This window comes from Takifugu rubripes, chromosome 19 (genome assembly GCF_901000725.2).
Source record: "Takifugu rubripes chromosome 19, fTakRub1.2, whole genome shotgun sequence".
Classification (NCBI taxonomy): domain Eukaryota; kingdom Metazoa; phylum Chordata; class Actinopteri; order Tetraodontiformes; family Tetraodontidae; genus Takifugu; species Takifugu rubripes.
Genome location: NC_042303.1, coordinates 2,658,003 through 2,682,818, shown reverse-complemented (window position 1 = coordinate 2,682,818; position 24,816 = coordinate 2,658,003). Strand labels below are relative to the sequence as shown.

Below are 24,816 nucleotides of genomic sequence, written 5' to 3'. Positions count from 1 at the left end.
TCAGGGTGGCTCCGGTTGGTTATTCTTACAACTGGATCAAGCGGATTCCCACACAGGGGACGTTTCGAGATTGCAGGCTGTGACTTCAGCCTCGACCTTCCAGTATGAGCTAACGCGGTAGCCGTCCAAGAGCTTGTGGCTTCTGCAAGCATGTACAAATTTGTCCCTGCTGTCCAGGATTTGCCAGGAGGCTTCGGGATCTTCGGATGACGACTGAGAGGAGGAAGCCACTTGACAGATTTGATCGTAAATGACTGCAAACAGTTTGAAGAGAAATAAACACACTTATGCTGGACATTGAGCGGCAGGCGTGTGTGTCTAAGTGGACCGTGTGTGTGTGTGTGTGTGTGTCTGTGTGTGTGTGTTGCAGGGCAGAGACACAGGAGTGTGTCTGGCTGAATACACATATTTCTCAGCATGCACGCCAACTGCTACTGCCTGCAAAACTCGATTATGTATGTATATGTGCGTGCGTGCGCGCGCGCGCGTACGTGCATGTTGTGTTCAGATGTGTGAGGAACTGAGGGAAGGGAAACTGCAGAGTGAGGAAATAGAGCAGAAGAATACAGGCATAAAGAAATCCTGGATAATTCTCCCTTAAGATGTGCGAGGGCTGCAAAGAGCGAGAGAGGAGCACGCAGAGGTCGTTCCCATGACAACCTTTGCCCGCAGATCTGACCCTCCCACCCCACAGAACAGGCAGAGCGCACATTGTAGGTCACATATGGCACCAGAGATCCTCTCAGGTCTAATCTGGCTTGAACTATGAGCTCTAGATGATATTGGATGGCTGTTTACACTCGCCCACCAAGCGACCCATCAAAGAGCACAAAAGTAGCTTTTGTCTCAGTAGAGAGCTACAGACAGCTAACGTGCACGTTAATATACATACGTCAATGTTTAGGGCTAGAAAAGAGGTGTGTGATGGGCTGGAGTCGCTAGTCTGAATGTTTGACGAGGTGAAATAAATGCATTTATTTACATTTATTCTGCTCATTTATAAAGAAACTCTGTCAAAATGTAGCAGAAGATTTTCTTCATATTAATTAAACCTTAATGTGTGAAACTCCAAATCCAAAAATTGGATTTATTCCTCGTATCTGTGTCGTGTTGTTTGACATTCTCTTTTTAATATGTTTTATATCAATTATAGAAAATAAATAAATCAAAAATGAGTGCAATTTTTTTAAAGAAAGTATCCTTTTGGAGGTCAATCAAAAATATATACAGTACATCTACCGTGTTTATTCATATTATTTCATATTCATAATGGGGGAAGGCCAACAACATTGTGACCTTGGCAAGGCTTTTTATGCTCTGTGTTTCTATAAAAGAGGTCACTGGGAATACGTCCAAAGTCAATAGGCTAAGGATATGAAACATCCTTTCATAAAAACAGAATTTGCTCTTATACAATAAAGGATTTTTACATTTGACCGAGTCCTCTGAGTAAGCGAAGTAATCCAAGATTAATATAGCTATATATTATATATCTAGTATATCTATCTAAGCAAAATGGCGCTGTCCCAGGCGGCAGCCAGTAGTAGCAGCTCCCTACATCTAATTGTTCTTTTTAAAATTTTCTTAGTGTTCGCCATAATTCTTCTTGAATCTAGATATCTATATGTCTAGATGATAGATAGATAGAAAGACATTTGCGTTTGGAAATGGGAGAAGTTACTGTATAAGATGATTTTTTTTTTTTTCAAAAATGCTGCTTAAAAAAAAATCAAAAGAATAATTCTGAATAATTCTGAACAATTCAGAATAATTCTGAATAATGTAGAACGTCCACGCTGTAACAGTGGTGATTTATACGCCTCTAATGTGTTGGAATTTCAGAGAGATTTACATTTTATAGAATTGTGGAGGAAACATGTGAATTTATGTAATAATCTGACATTTTCAGCACTGTAATAGAACTGTAAGTTATTTTTCAAGTCATTTTAAATCCTTCATGCTGCTCTGCATGGTTGAAATTAGTTCAGAAATACTGAAAGGGGAATTCTGACCATATTTGTTTGAATCTTATTTATTTCAACATAATAATGAGTCTAATTTCCAGGGGAAGCGTCACCATGAATAATGAATCGTTCTTTCTCCTCCGCTGTCAGCGGGCGAGGCCAACCGCGGCCTCACGCTGACTCCAGCCTCCTCCTGTGATCTTGATCCATCTCTCCTCGCGCCCGCTTGGCGATTTCATGAGTGAGCTGGTGATCATCACGGGTGACTGCTTCCTCACCTTTCTGCTGAGATCTATAAGCAGCGGCGCAGCCCCACTTGGGAGACTTTCCCTCAGCGTGTGGGAATGCTTGAGGTCTGAAGGTCGACAAGGCTTCACATCTGCTCCTCATACCTCCGCGTGCACGTCGAGGGGGGAAACAGGTAGACTCAAGCACGACGACGGTAATTGTGGGAGCATTTTTGGAAGCGTGGTTCATTGTTTGGATGCTGGAGGAGCTGAGCTTTGGAAAGAGCACCGCTGGGAGTTGTGATATGGGCATTAGCTCACGTGTGCGTCTGAAACATTACTCCACGTTTGTTATCTTGCCTGGAGGCAAAGAACTCTGGGATTTAAATGTTTTAAATCAATTCAATGAGGACGTGGAGGCGTGAGCACGCTACTGTGCTCAGATACGTTCACACTGACCTTTCTTGTTTCTCTTTACTAATTTTATTGGCTCGTCTACACTAATTATTTCCGCTCCAGTCACTCACATTTTAATAGATTTACTCAACATTTATTCAGCCTTTTTTCCCCTTTGTAACTCATTATTTCATGTCATGGATTTTTAACACTCATTAGAGCTGACATCAAAAATAAAATTTGCAGAACTTTTTTTTTTTTTTTTAAGTTTAAATCGGACAAGCTCATTGGGCTGATTTCGATACACATACAAATGTAAATAAATTCAACCATAACAATCGGGATTGATTAAAATGTTTTTTATTAAAAGTTAAAATGTTTTTATTAAAAATTATATCCATCTATCTATCTATCTATCTATCTATCTATCTATCCATCTATCCATCTATCTATCTATCTATCTATCTATAGATATAGATACAAAATAAATTAAAAATAATTAAAAATAAAATAAAAATAATAAAAAAAGATTATATATATATCGAGAGAGAGAGATAGTTGAGCGAAGAGTGTGGCACCTTTGTTGTAATTTTTTATGTATATTCTCTGCTTCTTGATTATTTGCTCATAAAACAACTCTCTTCCCATCTGCGTATCGGGGCTTTCGTAAGCTTCCCGGGCAGCGCCGCTCGCTCAAACTCAACGTTGAATAAAGCTCTTGCTAATGGAAGCAGATAACAGAGAAGCTTCTGCCATAGCGCATCAATCCAGACGTTGTCATGTTGCCCTTTTGAACTCTGCAACTGTATCTTTAAAATGTCTTCAGGGTTCACTGAGCTTAATGGAACTTTCTGGAACAGTCAAGTGCTCACAACACGAGCTTTTCTCCGGTTACCCATTCACGGATGTGCGACCTCTCGCTCTCGTTGTTTCGACGCTAATGCTCCGCCACCTTTTCCCAACAAACATGGAAGAAGAAAGCAGAAACGCTGCGATCAACGCTGACACTAATGCAAACTGAGATGGCCTTTAATGCTCCTATTCCAAATTGGAGAAAGTGACCTTCTTCGGAGACGTGACAAAAGCGCAGAGCGGGAGATGTTTGGTGGGCTTTAAGGCTTTGAGCAGACTGCAGCAGACCCTTGAGGTCGGGCAAATATTTCATGAGTAATTTAATATCTGGCACATGAGTGTGCGCTCCACGCACGATGCCGGTTGGAGTAGAGACGGTGATGTGGAAAGAATGGTGGGGGGGGGGGGGGGGGGGGGGTGAGGAGGTAATGCTTCACATCAGCTTTGCTCCAAGAGTATGGAAGGGATAACGCCAAAAAGCCGAATTCAAGGAGAAAAATATCCCCTCGTAGGAAGAGCATCAGCACGGATGAGGCTTTTTGTTAACAGCAACCATTTTGATCAACGAGCCTGCATTCAGGATAACCCTCTTGGACCCATGGAAAAGCTTTAAAATGGCTTTACTGGCAATGAAACATAAATTAACGGAGCAGTTTGTGCGGAAATTCGTTTAGAGTAATCTTAATATGGCCCCAATATGTCAACAGTGGGGAATCGTGCTCATTTCAGATACTCGTGTTACTGATCACAGTAGTTCAGACAAAAGCCCCTAAATAAGCCCCGCCCCCTGCCCATCGACCAATCACCTTTCGGCATTGGAGTTGCCAGGTATCGCTGGGCTTCGTCTACGAACATTTCGGATCACACTTGACTGACGATACTTATGATTCCGACATTGTCATGGCATTGCGAGAAACAAAACAAGGATGTGCGTCGGAGAGGCCTTTGAAAGCTGGAGGAGAAGAATTTGAGGATTGATTTGAGGTTGCTAGCTAGCTTTCTCCTGGGCAGGTAAGATTCAGCTTAGCTGCTTCCTAAATTCATCCCGTACCCTGACGGGGGAGGCGGTTGATTGGTTGCGGTCCCACACATGTCCCACCTCTGATGTCATTAATCACCTGTAAATAGTTGCCAATACAGCCGCTGTTGTTGTTTTGTTTTGTTTTTTTAAATTAACCTGTTTAGATTTAGAACTGAAAAAGCCTCATGGGTAAGAGGTGAAAGGTATGTTTGTCATAAAGATTGCAATATGTGAAGGGAATACTTTACTGCATTTGGTTGATCACTCTGCTCTTTATCTGAATGATTTGGGGGGGGACTTTATATTTTTCTAGGAGGATGCTGCATTTTGGCAAAGCAGTTTAGCAGATACGTTATGTATAATACAATTTTTCTCCTGCCGGGTCCGATACCGCGACAGTCCTGGCCACTGTTGGGATGCTTGAACTGCTCTAAAGTTATTTAGGTCCAAAGGTAGTTATTGTGGCAGCTAACCACCTTGGTTGCTAATGTAGCAATGGGAAACTTCCTGTTGTTTAATCATATTCTTTATTCTAAATTTTCTTTTCTTTTTTTTTAAACATGTCTGCTCTTGCTAACAGCACTCACACAAGTTCTACTCTCCACAGCGGCTCACTGGGATCAGTACCTGGTTCTTGGCGGCCTGTTCAAAGTAAAATGGCATCAGATGGATTGGATGGAAAATGTTCACACCACACTGACTGAGTCAAGTGGGATGAAATCCTGCAGCTTGATCTGTTAGTGCTGGCAAACAAGCACACATATGCACACAGTGAAACTCATGCATTATTAAGGGTCGGGTGGCTTCCAGGTAACGTTGTGCACAAATGTGCTAGCCTCGTTCTGAACAGATGGTGACTTCACAAGGTCCACAGTACTATGCACCATTTAAGTTGGGATTTTACACGTTTCCCTTTAAATGTCACGTATGGGCAGACAAGATTAGAAGAGACTTAATTCTCTTTTAAACGATTGGCTCAGGGTTTGGTGCCAAACATATAGAAATCTAAGCTTGTGACAACGGTTACAAAAAGGGCCCTCTACTCTATAGTTGTGATGTGGTCTTATTTACTGCACAAAAACTGTACAAATTCTATTTGAATATCTAAACACCTCAAGCCAACTCTGGAGGCACTCAAGGCTCAAGTAGTTTGTCGCCCTGAGATTAGCAGGAGCCCCACAGAACTATACACACTGAGAAATACTGGGAGAGCCATGAGTACCAAGAGACACGGGGGATTACGAAGGGCCAGGACACGTGTTGAGCAGACATACTAGAATCCCAGCCTGAGGGGTTTGCACTACAGCACACTACTGGAGCAGCAAATGTTTCCAACCGCATCATCGTTTTGTTGCTAGCTGATGCAGAGTCGGGAGCAGATGGGACATTCGCCAACGCAGAGGCAAAACCAAAAGTAGGGCTTGCTACCTTTTTGTAGCTGGAGCAGGCCTAAGGCTAACTGGCCGGATGCTTGTTGGATGTAGGTTTGCAGGCTGGGTTAGGGTCAGGGTCAGGGTTGGCGTTGCTTAGGCTTATGGTTAGGGTGGGATTAGGTTAGGGTTAGGGTTGCTTAGGGTTTTGATTATGGTTAGGGTTAGATTAGTTTTAGGGTTAAGGTTAGGGTTAGATTAGATTATATTAGGGTTAGATTGGGGTTAGGGTTGGGGTTGTTTAGGGTTATGATTAGGGTTAGGGTTGGATTAGGTTAGGGTAAGGGGGTTAGGGTTGGATTAGGTTAGGGTAAAGGGGTTAGGGTTAGATTAGGTTTAGGGTTAGGGTTAGGGTTAGATTAGAGTTTGATTAGGGTTAGGATTAGATTAGAGTTAGATTAGGGTTAGGATTAGATTAGAGTTCGATTAGTGTTAGATTAGGGTTAGAGTTAGGGTTAGGGTTAGTTTACTCTAGTAATTTATACGTGTTTGCCTGTAGTTCACTTCAGATCCTCACTGGATTAACGGGCAAAGCCTCATAAACGTGATGTCCAAACGTCTTCAAACGTGCAACACTCTCCTCCAGCAGAGACCGTGAAGTTGCTGACATTAAAAGAATCAATTGCTGTCAACATGTTGCCACTCCTGAACCTGCGAGGGACGGATTCCTGGCGGGGGTGAAGATGTGCGTTTGAGGAGGGGCCGAGACGTGATGCCCCGACGGCGTGAGCTGTCGACCCGTCTGAATCCCTCATTGGCTGTGTTTAAATTTACCACAATGGTAACCGAATCTTTGGTTTGAGTTTGTTTTTTAGGGGGGAAATGCACCATTTGTTGTTGGAACCCGCCTAGACGCCCAGTAGAAGAGCTCTAATGGTGTAAAGTTTGATAGGGACGCCCCAAATATCCAGGTCATTTTACTCTCACTACAACTTAATTCTGTATATATGGAAGCAAAGAAGTACAAGGAAGCAATGTAAGAGATGTTAGTTGGAGAACCGGTATTTGCATATATTTAATCTTGATCAATGACTGAATTCAGAAAATTTGCAAATTTAAAAGGTTAAAAAGTAGTTTGTTTTTTACAGCGTTTTTTTACAGGAGTTTGTTTACATGGATCTGTTGGGAATTGATCGCTGAACCCACCTGATCTTCACTTTAAGAAGAACCATGTTAAAGGTTCAAAATATCTCGTAAACACTTTCAGTGGAGTCGTCAAATGTTGTCGTACGAATGTTTCTCGGATTCAGCGAATCAATAAGAAATGATCAGTTAATGGGATTTCGGGAGGTTGAACATAAGCCACGGCTGGCTGGCTGGGCGGTGTTCCACAGGGGTCACGGAGAGTTTGGTCCCCTGATCTCTCTGATGTTAGCTGAAGCATGTAAGCATAAATGTTCCACCCTCCAGGCTCTGCTGCCTGCTCAATCTGTGTCAAACTACGCAGACCCAATAATGCTGCTCGGCTGCCGCCGCATCCGCTGTTCACCTCTGCTGATCAGGGCTGATCAATGGGCCACCCGCCATCATTAACTTATGCAAAGTGAAATTGATAGATTCAACTGTGTCAAACGGTAAAGACACATATTCCGTTACCTTTAAGCTACATGCAGTTCAATCATTATTCATTTCTTAATGACAAGAATTGGATTCTTCTCTTCTATTAAGGGTTGCTTCAAATTTATATATTCCATATTACCATATATCACATTTGTCTGTGTCTGTGTACAAATGAGGACTTTTCAATGAAATTATTCCCATTTGGATTGTGGGAAATGTTGGTGGTATTCAGCTCGCTCGCTGGGCAGGTTGCTATGTCATCTCAGCAGGCCCCAGAAAGAACATAATTAGATGTAGAAAATATGTCTTCAACATTTAAAAAAAAAATGGGGGTTTAAAGGTGTGATTACATTCCTTTTTATAATTTTAATTTGTGCTTAGTCAGATTTTTTGCAAACGTAGCCAAAAATGCTTCTAATTTAAATTAGTTGTCAGAAAAATTGTGATTACTAAGTATAAGTAAGTAAGTATATTTCAGTTCTTGCTTAAGTTTAAAAAAACAAACTGAAGCCTTTTTGTCGGGTTTGATATTAAAACTGCACAAAAGACGATCTGAGCAGCGTAAATTCATATTTTACTGCCCCCTTGTGGTAAAACATAGATATAACGTTGACCGAATAAAACATAATATTACAGCACAAAGTGTCAGCTCTCATTTTGTTGCATTCTTCAAGTATGAACAAGGTAAATCTATAAGTATTGATTAGCACAACACATGTCTACGCGCGCCATGTGAAGTCCTAAAAGCAATCACAGCAAGAGGAAGAGTTGCGCCGTCATCGCATGAAATGCACGTTTACCATATGATTCATTCATTGTAGTTCTATAGCACACACGCTGACATACACACCTCGTCTCACACTCGTCCCTGACGTGTTTGTGCTCTCCGTGTGACTCTGAGGGCCATCGGCTGACCTACATAGACCCCTGCTGTCCTTATGTGCTTAATGGGACCACGGGGTCCAGATGCCCTTCTCCCTACGGAGGAGCGAAAATGGGTCAGAGGTCAGGATTAAAGCTTACTCGCTCAGTCTTCCACACGGTGCACAGAGAGGAACAACAGGGCTGATTGTTGCTGCCGTTGGGCTGAGCTGCCTGTGGCCACGCAGCTCAGACGTGAGCCGTCCCGTCCGTCACACACCATGTGTGTGTTCTACACGAAGCACAGCTCATCCTGCAAATGGAAATAAATGAATTACACAGGGCCAGAAGCACATATAATAATAATAATAACAATAATAATAATAATAATAATAATATTAATCATCATCATCATCATAATATACAATCCATTTTGAGCGTGAATGCTCACTGAAATCAATTCAAACAATAAAAAATACAGCAGAAATTGGAATTATACTGTATAAAAAGATCGTGGAAACAACCTTCAGAGCAATATAGAAAGAAAAGTAGTAAATTTACTGTAAAATAAAATAAGATGCGCCAAGAGACAATTGTGATCGTAACAGACGCTGTATGAATAAAGCTTGATGGAGTGATAAACACCTTTATTACCGCCTTTATTCTTTCACATGATCATAGCATAATGTACAGTACTTGTGCATATCTGCGCCACATCTTTGTTTTTGCCTGGACATTTGAGAAGAATTGTGTTGGTTTTATCTAAATCAATAAAAATAAAAATCAAGGAATTTTTTTTTTTCTTTTCCTAAATAGATTTTTCTATCACTCGCGCACTTTTTTTGTTCTTTGTGGCGCCTTGACAACAGAACCAAAGTGAAGCTGCAAATAAACAGGTGATGAATCAGCAGAGGACATTTTTAAGCATTATTTATTTTAAAGAAGGCAACATTTCAATCCTGTTGAGGAAAAAAAAACACATTTTTCCTCGATTCTCTATTTTAATGGGTCACAGAATTATAGTCTTTCTTCACGGACCCAAACTAACTGGACCTCTACCGCCATCAAACGGCCAGAAATCATATCGTGAATCGTTTCCGAAGAAGGAAAAAAGCACCAATATGAACGGTTGATGCTCACAGTGGCCTTTATAAGGACAGAGAATCCCAATAAAACCGCTGTGAAGGGGCTGTAGCACCTGACGGGGGAGTGTGTGCAGTAATTAGGCAGCTTCATCAGAGTATAACAGATGAAGGAAGGTCAAGAACATGGGCACGAGAGGTAACTAAAAGCATCTTCATGGCTATCTTTTAGTCTGTTTACACCAAAATGGACAACGGACACCTCATATCAACACAAACACGTCCACATGTCCACTCATCAAATAGTTTGCCAAAGTCCATATTGGACAATTTAGGTAGGACAGTAGATATCACCAAACACAGTGGGATTTAGATGATGATTTTCCCCCGGTAGCCTAAAGCACAAACCTAACACAAACTATATGTAAATGATATGAATGTCCACACGCTTGGGTTAGGGTTGGTAATTTGAAAGTCATTACAAAGTGCAATTTTAAAAGGAAATCTGATCAAACTAAAGTGACCAAAAAAAAAAAAAAAAGCACCAAGAGAAGCCACAGCTACAAACACATCAGAGCAGATTCCACTTGAGATTTGTGTTGAAGTTGTTCAACATCATCACAGGGAGCAGGGTTATTAATTAAAACTCACCGGTCTTTAAAAACAAAAGTTTAGGACATGAACGTCATTCAGTGTTTTCATTCAATGTTCTGAAATGCGTGGTTTAAAACAACAAAGAGTTCCTTCACACACCAAAGTCACTGAATCAATGACACTAAGATTTTTGTCAGCATAAATACAGCTGCAGTACAGGCGCCGTCCACCAGAGGGTAGTAATGTACAATTAAAGTAGGCCCCAATCCCGCCAAAACTGTGTAAAATCGCATTTTATGTATTTTCAGATCAGAGAATCAAGCACTTGGAGAGAGAGCAAGTTTGTCTTCATTTAATGAAGGCTGTCAAGATAGAAACAAACAGCTCCTTTACCCAGATATCGTGACTTACACTTGTAACGTATGTTTGTGTCTGTGTATCTAGACATACCGTATTTTCACGACCATAAGGCGCACTATAATAAAACGCGCAGTCTCAGTTATGGGTGCTATTTCTGTATTTAAAACATACACAAGGTGCACCGTATTATTAGGCACATGCTGAAACATACAGTAAAAAAGGACAATGGAAATAAAACAGTGAGTTTTGACACATTTATTGAACAAAATATTCATTCTTCCGCCACAAAAAGTTTTCATCTTCTGTATCTGAATTAAACAGCTGCGCTATTTCAATGTCCAACATCCTGAATTCCTCTTCTTAATCATCTGAATCGGACTCACCGACCGGTTGCGGTTCAGCGTTGATTTTGTGAAAGCTCTTCCAATACATGAAGATGGTATCATAGCCCATGCATCTACAATCCACCCGCATATGGTGGCATAACTTGCCCGCCGCTGCCTCATAGTCTTTGTGAAGGAGTGTTCGCCTTCCATCATCCAGCGCTCTGTCCGTTTCTGTGGCAGCCGAGAACCACGGTGAACAACGACTTCTCGTGCCCCATTGTGCGTATCGCCACCGTGCTGGTCCCTTTTTCTCCAGTTTGTGGGTCAAAGGGATGTTAAAAGTCAGAGGGATCTCATCCATGTTGGTGATGTGGCTGGGTGCGGAAGATGGCCACCCTCTCCTGGTTAGGGTTAGGGTTAGGGTTAGGGAAGATGGCCGCCCTCTCCTGGTTAGGGTTAGGGTTAGGGTTAGGGAAGATGGCCACCCTCTCCTGGTTAGGGTTAGGGAAGATGGCCACCCTCTCCTGGTTAGGGTTAGGGAAGATGGCCACCCTTTTCTGGTAATCCGTGGGCAGCCGCTGCGCAACAGTTGTCCTCGCGCCTATGGAGAGATGCTGCCGCCTCATAAAGCGAAAACACTACGATTGCTCGATTGCCATTTTCAGCCGCATATTTGATGGCCTGCAGTTTAAAGTAAGCCTCATTCATATGCGTCTCGCTTGACCGGCGCCATTTTAGGGGATCCTTATGCGTAGGTGTGTCGCTGATCGATTGGTGGAGCGTTTACCATAGTGCACCCACCAAAGGCGCACAGCAGATTTTGGAACTCAGTCCACACACAAGGCGCTCCATATTATAAGGCGCACCGTCGATTTTTGAGAAAATCTCAGTGTTTTAGGTGCGCCTTATAGTCGTGAAAATACGGTACATACATACATATATATACATATATACATACATACACACACATATATATATATATTTTATTATTATATTTATAGTTCATTTTGTGAGACTGAAGCCTGCATACTTGTTTATGATAGACATTGTCCATATACATATTGAGGTAATATGTATGTGTGCCCATTCAGCTTTAGGTAACTAGAATTTTTTTTTAAAAACCCTTTGAGTTATTTTGTTCTCAGATAGACAGACAAACAGAGGATGTGATGTAATAATTACATTTCCTGTCGATTTATGGATAAGGTGCCATCCTCTTACTTAATGGATTTACCTGAGTCAAAGAAGCAGTCTGAATGATAACCATTTATTAGTCTCGTGATAATATGAGTCATTTTCAGACTTTATTATATCTCTCACTTTCATTGGATGTTTGCGATTAAATTGCAATTTCATTTAATCATAAATGGAAGATTAATTATTTGGGTGTAGCCTGCTGAGCCAGAAAATTCTGCATGTGTGCATGTGCAAATTCATGTACATTCTGAGCTAGTATACGAGATTACACAAAGGTAATTTTCAACAAAGGAATTATGGTCAAAAGAATATTATTTTAAAAGAAAAGAAATGCTGCAGGTGTTAAGTTACTCAGGAAGGTTAAACTGGTCTCACAGGGAGACTAAGAACTCAGACTAGGACTGGAAGATCCTGGCTTTGAAATAAGAACCACCGAAGTGTGGACTCAAGGAGGCAGCTTCAGTCTGACAGCAGAAGGACATCATCGTGTACTCGACTACAAAAGGGACCAAAGAAACGGAATCTTTGTGGAAGAAAGCAAAGAAAGACATGTTTCTTTACAGTTGAGGAAGGTGGGAAACCTGTTGGAGTACTTGGATTTCTGCAGAAAGGTGCAATGTGCAGCTTTAGATTTAAGAACTGGTTGACCCTCTTTTGGCTGCAGGAAGCTCAGTCAAACCTTTCCTGTCGTTGCAGATCAGAGGTGCACAGCAGGAGGTAGGAACAGGAGACCATTCCTGTTTACACAATTCTTTCATGTCTGCTACATTGTTGGGATGTCCATCAGGTTGAGGTCAGGACTCTGACTGGGCCATTCGGTGGAGGATTTGCTTCCATGGGGGTCGTTGTCCTGTTGCCTCACCCAACCTCTGAGGAGGACAGATGGTTTTCACTTTTCCTGTAAAATGTCTTCATAAACATGGGAATTGAATTTTCCATGAATGACATCCATCTGCCCAGATGCTGAGGCAGCAACACGACCCCCAACCATAATGCCCCTCCACCATGTTTCAGTGGGGATGAGCTTCTGGTGTTGGTGAGCTGTGACAGCTTTCCTCCATACACGGCCTTCTGTGTTCCTCCCTGTGGAACATCCAGGAGCTCTTTTGAAATGAAGGATGGAGTGGAAATGTTTGGAGAGTATTTACATCAATAGAGACAAATGGCGGTTTCCACTGGTGGGGGAGCAGACTAAATATGGAGCAACGGCACAAACCAGTTACTTCAGGAGACGACCTGTCATTTTTTAGGGGTTATATTTAGAGAGCCATGGATTACCTAAAACTATTGGTGACTGGGGGGATTATATTATCTTAAACTGTGCATGGTTCTCCACTGCTACTGCTGAGACTACTCCAGCCTACTCCTTCTTGCCAGATGGGACAGGTCGCACTGAAATACCCAGACTGCCACGGTCCAAGGATTCACCGGATTCTCATTCCAGTGCTCAACTCGGTCCCTATTTGAAATGAGAGCATTGCACTTCTTAATTTTGTGTAATTTTCTTACTGTTTTTTTGGTCCTTGCTCTTGTTTATATTGATACATATATTTATGTATTGGTGGGGTTTAATGTAAGAATTGCTTGTCGGTTGATGCTGCAGTTAGTGTTGTGCACAGGGCAATAAAATCTTGAATACTGATGGGTCAAACCTATTTCCAGTGGTTGATGGTGGTGTTGGAGCTTCAGAAGTGAGCTTTGTTGGCCTCAGTGGATTAGGCAATGACTGTGAATACTTGTTGGTTAACTGACCTTTCACATTAAGCAGCTATCAACTCTAATGACTTTAGTTTAATTACGATGGCTTTCTCAAAGGGTTTGATGAGCCATGCATGTTGTCCAGGCATTCTTGGTTGCTAAGGTCTCTTTGTAAGCAAATTGCTGACAGTGAACTTAGTCAAGGTTGTTCTCTTAATGTATTCAATAAAATTATAGATTGTAGCTGAGGTATGTGACTTGGCTAGGCAGCATGTAAAACCTGAGGAACCCAATGATGATGGTGGCCTAACCCTTGAGTAAAATAGAACAAGGTAAGTAATTTATCTCAAACATCAACTCAAAACACGACTAAGCAGCCCTGCATCTATAGGCTGCTGGGGTCCAGAAACATGATCACCTGACAGGCCTCTGTCACCCCACTGGGTCATGGTTTCCTCTCCTCTCCTCTCCTCTCCTCTCCTCTCCTCTCCTCCTCACCAAGTAGACTAGCGATGTTATCTCTTGTGTAGGTTTTCTGCCCCTCCCCTTTTGTATTCATCTACAGGTATTGCTGCCTTCATAAGCTGTATGCTGACCTTCTGACCTCCGACTCCACTGACCCACCTAACCCGACTCTACCAGCAGCTTATTTTAATTAATATAATGTCTTATGTCATATTATGCTCTACGTATTCTCTCCTCCACCTCTAATCTCTCCTCTCCTCTCCTCTCCTCTCCTCTCCTCTCCTCTCCTCTCCTCTCCTACCTATTCTCACCTCGGCCTGTCCTCCCCCCTCCTCTCTCTCTACCCAGCCGGCCATCAGCAGGAGGGTCCCCCTACATGAGCCTGGTCCTGCTCAAGGTTTCTTCCTGTTAAAGGGGAGTTTTTCCTTGCCACTGTTGCTTGTTGGGGGTCAGGCCCTGGGATTCTGATTGTAACAGACGCTATATAAATAAAGATTGATTGAGGTAACTATGATGGCATGATGGCTCAGCCTGCACCCATCCTGCACCTATGGGATCCTGGCTGGGAAGAGGTCAGAGAGACACCACAGTTGCACCCATGAGAGGGAGCAAAGTGGTCACAATGTGAGCTGGGTTTTTGCTGAAGTTGGAGACCACTTTGGTCTTCAGTCTGTTCATTGGCTGCAGTTGTCTCAATATGACAAAGAATGTCACCTCTATGGAAAGAAGGAGAGCTGGATCACAAGTTCGGGAGGTTCCAGCTCGGTATAGTTTTGCTCGCTGAGTTGCCAGTCATCTTGCATGTGGTGGGACCCTTCTACTTGGTCCTTCAAGCAGGTTTGGGCACAACCTAAAAAGATTATGGACAGTGCAGCTTCAGACTCTTCAGAATCCAGGAGAGAACACCTGCCTGCTCACTTGAAGGACTACCAGGATTACCTCCAGCTAGCTGCACATCCTGTTCCACTTGCTACTGGGTCCCATCACAGCAGCCACCTAAGCAGGTCATCCCACAAGAGAACCCACACACCCATGGCAGGTCTAGTAGGGAGACAGCTTTTTCTGGTGGGGCCTTTTCTACTCGGGGCCTCTTATCCATACAGGCTGCAGCCTTGGAGGAGAGGGTAAAGCGGATGGAACTGGAAGACGGGTGCAGAATACCAGGAATAGGGAGGAATATCAGGCTGATAAGAAGTGCAAACTTCTGCTTGATTGGATCTGGAAGAGAATCCAAGAACAGTGGCTTCAGGAGGAAGGCCAGCATCCACAAGAGGAGGTGTAAAAGGAGGAACAGCAACTCCAGAAGGGGGCACAGCGGCACCAGGCAGAGGTGCTCAGCGCATTGCTCATTAACAAACAGGAATGTCTGAGAGACAGGATTGCCTGGCACGGGCAAAAAGGAACCTTGAGGTCACCAGGCTTCCAATGGCGGGACACCTCCACCAACTCCCACGAACTCAGACAGGCTGAAGCTTTCCTCAGAGGCGCCACCATTGGTGTGGGCAGGGCTGGCATACCCCTGTGGACCCAGCAGCCACTGCTGCCAACTCATTCACCTCCAGGATTGATCTCTGTGGTGTCCAGGGTGTGGGAGGACAGAGGAAGCCAGTAGCCTCGGGGCCCTGGTGGGCTGGAACAGAAAAATGGCTCACACTATAACCAGACGCCAGCCCGTCCCAGTGGACCTCAGCCTCCAAGAAAGAGCCGACCCGCTGGCAGCTGGGCCCAGCTAAGCTGTGAATTTTCCCAACCCCAATGGCTCCGAGGTCCAACACGTATCCAATGTTGATTGTCACATTTCTATTTTCTTCATATCGTAATTCAAACTAAGATGACAGGGCCTAGATTTAACATTTTAGACTTTGCTAATTTTATCAAACTACAATGTAAACCCTGATATTGTTGTCCCCCCTCTCCCTCTCCTCCCATCCCCCTCGGGTCATGTGACTGACCAATTCCTAATCCATGGTAAATGAGAACACTGGGGATAGAGGTCTGGTTTTGCTTGCAATAGGTTTTTTTTATTTATTGAATTAAATATTTATTAATGGATTTTTATTTCCTGTCAGCAGGCTATTTAAAATCAACAACCTTTGATTGTGGGTTCTTTTTCTGCCAGTAAAACCTGTTTTTAGCTCAGGGGGCAGATGGAGTTGGCTTTTGGGTTTTTTTCTCCAGTGAACCACCTGATATCAGACGCATAAACACACAAAACACACTACACTAAGAATCCATTTTTGTGCTATGGCAGATGTGACCATGGGCTTGGATAGATAATCCAGAATGCTGGGTTTGATGCAAGCAGGATTTAGCCATGATTCAACATCTGTCAGACTCCTGCTTTCAGCCTCTGAACCCGCGTAGATGAAAGAAGAATAATTTCTATCCTTGACTTCATCTTTTTGTGGAAAACAGTCGATAGACACCGAAGCAAAGGTAAGCAAATGAGATATTGAACGCTGTAGGTCTTTGTTCTCGTATACAGCATCTGCACCATGTTTCCCCCCCCTGCTCTGTGATTTTTTTAGTTTTGATGTGGGAGTTAAAATCAGGACATTTGTGGATACAAAAGTAAATTTAGTTTGTTCTCTTGACACTGATTTTTCCCAAATTAAACCATAACAGTTGATCTTTGAATGTATTGATACACCAAGAACACTTTCAAATGGTAAAGACTGAAGGAAGCGATACAACAATATAACAGACTCTGCAGAAAACTTTAATACAATTGTGTGTAAAAATTAGGTTGTTTTTTACTTATACCTATTGACATGGCTGTACGTGTGGTGTTTGAGGGATTAATTTGAAAACATATGATTTAAGTCAACAATAAATTAGCATATCTAGCATATCATGATTAATGCATTTATGAATTTAAATTGCATTTTTACTTCCTGTTAAAATGAGTCACGCAAAACACTGATTATACTTTGATGCAGTCAAGTTAAGTTCCAAAAGAAGATCTGAAAAGATTGAAAACATGCACCCATGGGTCAAAGAGCAAGTCAAAATGTTCAAAACACTACATGCATGTGCAAGAGACTCCACGCAGGTGGAACAAATCAGAACAGGCGTTCAAAGGCTGGACTGCGAACTGTTGAGTCAGGAATCGGAGCATGACGCAGCTATTTGACTCCAGACTTGGCTTGAGGCTGCTAGCTGAACCTACAGCATTTCTGTTGCAGAGGAGAATTGCGTTAGAGGACGAGTCCATTCAGAACCGGCTTCTAATCAATGGCGACGGGCTCGATTAGTCGTGTTAACTTCTCAAACATTACTGGGCGTCCCTTCACTTCAGTGGGACTAAAGGAACTAGTTTATCACCTTGAAACCCGGCGGTCGTTGGATAAATGCTACAATTTTGCGCCCCTTCCCTGGAAGGTCAGCGTCTCTGGGGGTGAATGCAGCAATGGGCCGGCCTTGGCTGACCCGGTTGCTGGGCTTCCACATGATGACTGGAGCATCAGGTGAAAGTCCAAATACAAACTACAACCCCTTTTTATTTGCTTGATGAAACTCCTTGATCATTTACATTGTTTAGTTCTTGCACTGTAAAAAAAACCAAACAAAAAAAAACCTCTCATTGTATTTCCTTGTTTTACTTGAAGATAAGTTCCAGTTTAATATCGTTTGGGTCGATCAACCACTCATACTGTTGCTCAGCTGCTCTGTAAGAGAGCAATTGTCAAGGCAACAGAATCTAAGCCGTGAGTCATTTATGGTAGTTTGGGAATAACCGCTAGCCAACAGTGGCCCCCTTCTGCCCTTTGGAAAGGTTTACAATTTTCAACCACTGAGCATGAACTGTGCAGGGTTTGAAAGCAGATATTTGAACTGGAACCTGTCCTCACGTAGTCGAGACAGTCAAGACAGTTTATTTGTAGCGTGTCCCACCTGGTGGATTCCAGCCTCACCCTTCCCCAAATGGTCTAACTGTAAAAGATGCAGAAAATAATGCATAATACAATTGTTAACCAGTAATTCGTTCTGATTTCAAAACTATTGTTAGTGTCAAGTTTGGTTTTCTATACAAATCATTTTGGGTTGGTCGCCAAGAGCAACCCAACTTCCTACAGATTTATATGGGCTTCTTTTTTCCCACAATTGCAGATTAACCATGGGAAAAAGGGGGAGTAAAGTCCTGAAAGAAGCTTCTGTGGATGGGATTCAAGCACAGGTAGATGTACGTTTGTGCCCATGTATTTTACTGACCTGATGCCTGGCGAAAGGAAGCAGCTGCTGGTCAGGTTATGTAACCAGGATCAACCACACGCATACATTTTACTCTTTGCATCATCGTGCGTGTATGTAAGCAGCATTAAAATGCATTGCTGAGCTCTGAAAACACCCTTAATAGACTGTGGTTAAACTGACCAAGGCATCGCTGGTTACTTGGTAATTACATGTCACAGAATTCTTAACAAGCTAAAATTAAAAAATCATCTTTCATGTGTTTTCTGAAAAAGGATTTAGAATGTGCACTTAAAAATGATGGTCTTAACTTTAAACTGTAGAGAAGAAAAGAAAGAGGAAGTTCAGTGTGCAGCAATGCAGGCCATGATGCTAGTAAGCTAGCAGCTAGGTCTGCTGTGTATTTAAACTGTTAATTCTCCACCATGTTTCTCCTGAAATCATGATAGGAGGTGCTGGAAAGCTCCTTTATATGGGCTCCATTAGTTCCTGCCAACTACTTATCGGTAGATTTTTTAAATAGATGAGGGGGAAGTTTTTAGATGCAGCAACATATTCATTAAAGTGACACATTTACTCACCATCCCAGTACTTCTGTTCATCTCAGTCAAGAATAACACTTCATTTGACAGCAAACTTTTCAAACTGATGATCCTGGCTTGGGTGTTAATTCTTTTTGTGCTGGTCGGCTGACCGAATTTGTTGTTTTCAGTTGTTTCTTTTTCCCCACCCAGTAAGGAAGCTTTTCCAGGGTAAATCAACTGAGCTCAGCAGCGTCAGCAGCCATTAGTGTTGCATAATTGCTCCTGGAAAATGGCTTATACATAACTGTTCCCTCATTTAAATGGATGGTTAATTACACAGGCGAGGGTATAATTAACATTTTCAAGTTACTAAATGTTCAATCATTGGGCATGTTTCCTGCTGAGCAAATTTACCATCAGAACCAGAGTAAAGGAAGACGACAGCATGACACAACCTTAAATATCATCGTGTCGTCGACTACCCCAGCATGGCGGCGCTGACGGGGCTCCTGTGTTACCACCCGTGTAACTCGATGCCGCGCAGCCGAGGGGGCTCGAAAGGAGACGCAACCAAGCGAATTGATTCTCAGGGATTAGGGATTAATACTAGCCTAACTGCTTTGGTGGAGTAAATCTGGGGATTATGATGTCATCAGCCTGTGGCTGCACAGGAGGAAATTGAATTGTGAGCAATGGGAGCACTGATGTCAGAGATTAAGTACAGTCAGGGAAAAGTCCGGGGTGGGAGCCGATCTTGACTCCTTTTTCTACCCAGCAAAAACTTGATGGATCACTATTTACAGCATTTGAGGCGTAGAAAAACAGGCATATTTCTACCGTTGATGGACGGATACGAAGATTTGTGTGCCACAGGTTATGCAGCCTACCCTACTGAGGCCTGCGTCAGGTGGTGAGTAGCATAAACTGCAAGAGGGGGAGGGATGAACCCGGGTTGTGCACTTTAGTTAAACATAAGAACAGATGACATGTTGGTTGTGAGTCCAAACTTAACAATCACAGGAAAGTGTGAAACTGCTTTCTCCCTCTTTCTTTCTGCTCGTGTCTCCATTAAGCCGACTCCTGCCGTAGATGCTCCTGCTGGTAACGTGCAATTCAAAGGATTGAGCAGAACCAGCAGGATGAAGTTGAAATGGACCCACGTGGGTCTGGTTTTCTTCATCTTGGTGTCACTGGTGATGACAGGGTGCTTCTTCTGGCAGTATCAACTCCCCAAACTTCTGCCCGGTGAGTGTGAGGCTGATTCCAAAACCCAACCACACCCTCTACTGTCACTACAGAAGAAACATCTAATTCTGGGATGGACGTCTGTCACGCGCACTAAGTCTGAGAAAGCTGAGTGGGATTTCAGAAAATGCTGCCCTTCATCACATAAATGGAACATTTGGGTTGAACATGTTAGCACTTTAATCTGGCACCTCATGAGACGCCCACATTCAGGTCCTGATGCTTTTGATCCAGGACACAAAGGGATTTTCTTTTGGTCATCCAGCACAGATGATGCTTTTAATGGGAATAATGGGACTCCATAGGGGCTGAGTCACAGTGTCCAATATTAAAGTAGATACTTTCTGTATGTTTAGAATTATAAAGAGGTGCTTTACTCATTTAAATAGAGTGTCCCACCTGTTAAATACCAACCTGAAACTATAACATCCAACATCTTTCTGTCTGTTTTCCATCCAAGATGAAGAAAGGGGTCGCAATGCAAAATTAGAGACGATATGTCCCCGTTTCCCTGAGCCTCTGCCGTTGCAGCACCCCATCCCCAGCCTAAAGGAAGCCCTGGAAAAGGTAAGAGCCGTGACTTGGATGTGTAAAAGACACTTCCCTCTCAGCTCTAAAGGCTGAGGACATGTGGAGCACACTAATCCTTAACACAAATGCTGCTGCAGCCGCCAGATGGTGATTTAAGATCAACACCACTACACACACGGGTGACCACTCATGGACACTCATGAAGACTATTTGATGTCAAATGTCCTGTGAGCTCCAGCGCATTTGTCCTATTTGATTTTTCCAGAAGACACTTTATAAAGGAGTTGAGGTTTGATTTGTAATAAATTTGCAGCGCCACACAAGAATAGAACATGTGTGCAGCACATAAACGCATGTCTCAATAACGCACACATGTTTCTAGAATCCCACATGTTTTGACGCACCAACCGCGTGGTGTGATGAGGGAAACTGGTGGTGCGGCGGATGGAGAGCAACCCTCATGGTCACAGTGCCAATGAAACACTCCCAGTGTATTATGGTCTAGCAGTTTCCCACACGTCTAGCCAGGAATGGGTGACTATGACACATTAAAAGGTGCGTCTGTAAGCCGTGTGGGGTTCTGCTGCAGCACTTTTTATCCTCTTGCCGAGCCCCATCACAACTGTGGGTATGGTTAGCTTAGCTAGCAGAGCAGCTAAAGAAAATCCCAGTCCAGGGGGAACCTTTGACTCCTATGATGGGCTTTCATTTTTGCTTAACAGATTCATTAAAAGCTCACAGCTGGTGTTGCTCATCCTCTGTGTCGGATCAGGTGTTGCGAGCCAACGGCTGAGGCATCCTGCGGTGCGTACGGCTGATTGGTTAGCTTTGTAGCGAAGCTATTTTTCATGAGAGACTTTAATTTAATATGGTGCATGGCCAAGAACTCCAGATAGCCTATTAACAGTGGAGTGAGTGGGATTTCTAGGGATTCTCTGGATTCCCTGAACCATTGGTTCAGATGTTGTGCACAGTCTTGATGAAAAACTAATCAGGAAAGCTAAAATACCATCTCCTCCATCACTCAGTAAGGTGATAAATTATCAAAAAAAGAAAAGTCACCACCCTGATTTAACCTAGCAAGCAGGTCAGAGCCCTCTATTGGATAACTACTGCATCTTCCAGCTGCCACCAGGTTCTTTAACTTTAAACAAGGAGAGTGCAGAATCTACTAAAATTGGGTTAAGAACTGTCCAACGCATGATTAATAACCAAGGATGGGGGGTGGAATCCATCGTCTTCGAGGAAGAAATGTGGTCAATAAAAAGTCCTGAATGATGGTGATTGGCAATTATGTAAACAATTTGGTTCTAATGGTAGAAAAACAATTGGGATTGAACAGCAGGGCAACCTTAAGAAATTGAATCAGTGACGTAATCAGAATAAAGGCTATAAAGGCCATAAAGATTGGACCCCCGAGCTGTGGAAGATGGTCAGCTGGTCCGATGAGTCCAGATTTACCCCATTCCAGAGTGAAGGGGCATCAGGGTAAGAAGAGAGTCCCTTAGAGTCTGTGAGATGTGCCAGAGAAGCGTTGGACACTGGTCTGACTGTGCCGTCGTCACTCACGGTGACAAATGAATGCAAGACGGGAGGGAAATAAAAGTGGCAGGAGGAAATGGAAGCAATGATGCAGCGAATGCCTGCCGAAATCAAGACTTCAGGTGGTCCAATGAAATATTTGCCCGTGGGTCCTTTTCTTTTTTGGTGCAGACAGGGACAAAGAAAAGGTTCGAACAGTTTCAGCCAAGTTCTTCATCTGTTTAGGCTGACGTGCATCACGTTGTCTAGAGAAAGGGCGAGCAAAGCAAGTCCCTTATGTGCAGAGGTAGGTAGACTAGCAGGACAAGAACTGAAGGCTAGTGATGTGTGGAATAGCTGCCTTTCTATTTAGTCTCGTAAACCTCTGTGAAAAATGATACTTCCATTTCTTTTGGGGGGATACTTGCATTTTAACTGTCATGGGCGGCAGCAGCTGAGGTGGTCGGCTGGTTGGGTCAAGCCTCCATGCTGGACAATTCAGTGTCTTGCGGTCGTGTTTTCCAAATTTAAGCTACTTTATTAATGCTACTTGCGTACACCCATCAAACAGGTGCAGCAAAAAAAAAAAAAGTGATCAGAATGAGAAGCACTTGAAAGTGCTGCAAAATGGAGTAAAGACTTGGGCTTCGGTTAGCAGATGTATGTATAGTATAAAGTCGCAGTGGCTCAACTGTCTGCCTTTATTTTCAACCAGTGAACACCAGGAAGTTTTCTCAACTCCTGCCCGGTTCTCTCCAGGTGGACGCCGTGCTTCGGCAGAACATCAACCCAGTCAGCCTTCCCGCTCTGTCGGCCATTGTGATCCTGAATGACACCATTTTGTGGACCGGCAACTTTGGCAAAAGAAATTCCAGTGACCCTCACTCAGGCCCTCCCAATGAATACACCATTTATAGGTGAGGGAAAAAAGGAGCAAAAATGCTGAAATGCTAACATAGCCCAATCCGTGGACCTGGTACCTTCCCGAAAAAGCAGCATTTGATACTGTACCCGCTTAAACGATTTGGTTCATTTTCTTTGAATATTTAATGAGGATATTTCTTTTCATATTCCGTTTGATCTGTCAGCTACATCGACGAGAGGCTCCTTTCGCTAGAACAGCTGATTCCAAAGTTGAAAACTGTGAATTTGACACAGTAGGTGAGAAACACCTGGTGGCTCTGCAGAGCGAGTCACCGGGAAGAATGCCAGAACTATGTTATTATGTCTGACAACATAATTAAGGCCTATTAAGACTCATCATATCACAGTGAGGGAGAAAAATAAAATTAAAAAAATAGCTGCTTTATTAGTGGCAGCAGTTTGACTCGTCAACAAATCTCTAAATTTTAGTATAATGGCAGGTTAGCTTGCACGTGAGAGGCAGGGTATTGTTCTCTTCAAGTATTGTTCTCAATAAATGTGATGAGAAAAAGGGTTTTGGGTTTAAATGAACAGTGAGAAACAAGCTTCAAAATGCACATTTTAAATACCCGGGGTTATAATTACACTTTGGCATCGATTAAATGGTAGCTGCAGTTTTTAAATGAAAGACACGTCCAAGATCAGGTGCACATGAAATATTATTTACATTTTTTTTGACCAGCTCTCCACAACCATCCGAAATGGGTCCCCGACCCTAAGCCACTAAAATAAATGCTTCTTATTAGCTGGTCAGTATTGCTTGTTCCTAATTGTTATTGTAAGACAGATTTGATGGGACTGAGAAGAAATGCAGTCATTCTGAGAGTTCACTCGTCACTTTATCATCTATCCCTCAGGATCGCCAGCCTGTCCAAGATCTTCCCAACTCTGATGCTGTACAGACTGTGGGAAGATGGGAAGATTGGCTCCTTGGATGACCCTCTGGAGAAATATGTGGAAAACTTTACCATCAAAAATCCCCTGGGGAAGACGCGAGACTCCCAGCTGAAGTATGTGACCGACGGCCTGATTTTCCTGGACAGCGGAGAGGTTCAGATCCGCTCCTCGTCGGTCACCCTGCGCAGGATGGCCAGCCAGCTCTCAGGTACGCTGGCATCAACACATGTGAAATAACGGCAACGAGGTTTTAGATGAACTCACTCTGTCACTCTTTTCGTTCCCGCTGGAACGATGCAGGTCTTCCCAGGAGACTCCGAGCCACAAACCTCCTTTGGAAAGGAAAAACACAATCTGCACTAAACCTGCTCCAAGATGACATCCTGGTCGCAGACCCTGGAACTAAGTATGTTTTGTCCTGTGCTGTTGATTTCAAGATGTATATGTGTACATTTAGATTCAAGATGTAGATTTTACAATCGAAATGGACCAAGAGAATTCCCCTTTAAATTATAATCAGTGAATTTGGACTTTTCATGACTCAAATCCTTTTTAAAGGAGTTGGGTTTTCCACATTAACCTTCCTCAATCATTTCCATTCCATAAAGTCTCCCCTCCAATATGCATATGCACTAATATATGAACTGGTATAGTTTGGAATGTTATGCTAGCACAGAAAATCATTAACCTTTATGCATTTTTTTAATGAACTTTAACATATAGACCCAAATATTATTATTTTTATTAATCTGTTCATTTAAATTTCCAGGCCTGACGTGATAAGAAAGACTAAATTAATTGACGTTATCATTTAATGATGGTTTTGATCTTCCAGGTATGGTTAAAGCACTTGGCAGCTAAAGGTTGGCTGACACAAGGAATGGAATTAATGCAGAAAATAAGAATTCAGACTGGGAGAATCTGTGCTGACACCAAAAAGTCAAAGTTTG

The 24,816-nt window shown here is 42.9% G+C and overlaps 1 protein-coding gene across 6 annotated transcripts in view; it reads left to right on the top strand.

Moving 5' to 3' along the window:
* The window catches only part of lactbl1b (lactamase, beta-like 1b), a 34,091-nt gene that overhangs the window by 7,313 nt on the left and 1,962 nt on the right, over nt 1-24,816 (top strand). Inside the window, exons 1-8 of one of the 6 annotated variants that reach the window (XM_029826603.1) lie at nt 15,214-15,808; nt 16,449-16,469; nt 18,144-18,210; nt 19,822-19,993; nt 20,454-20,560; nt 22,805-22,962; nt 23,827-24,074; nt 24,167-24,272. In XM_029826603.1, coding sequence (XP_029682463.1) covers nt 18,151-18,210; nt 19,822-19,993; nt 20,454-20,560; nt 22,805-22,962; nt 23,827-24,074; nt 24,167-24,272 — 851 coding nt within the window. In that variant the 5' untranslated portion in view covers nt 15,214-15,808; nt 16,449-16,469; nt 18,144-18,150. The other 5 variants (XM_029826604.1, XM_029826602.1, XM_029826601.1 and 2 more) reach the window with 5 other exon arrangements.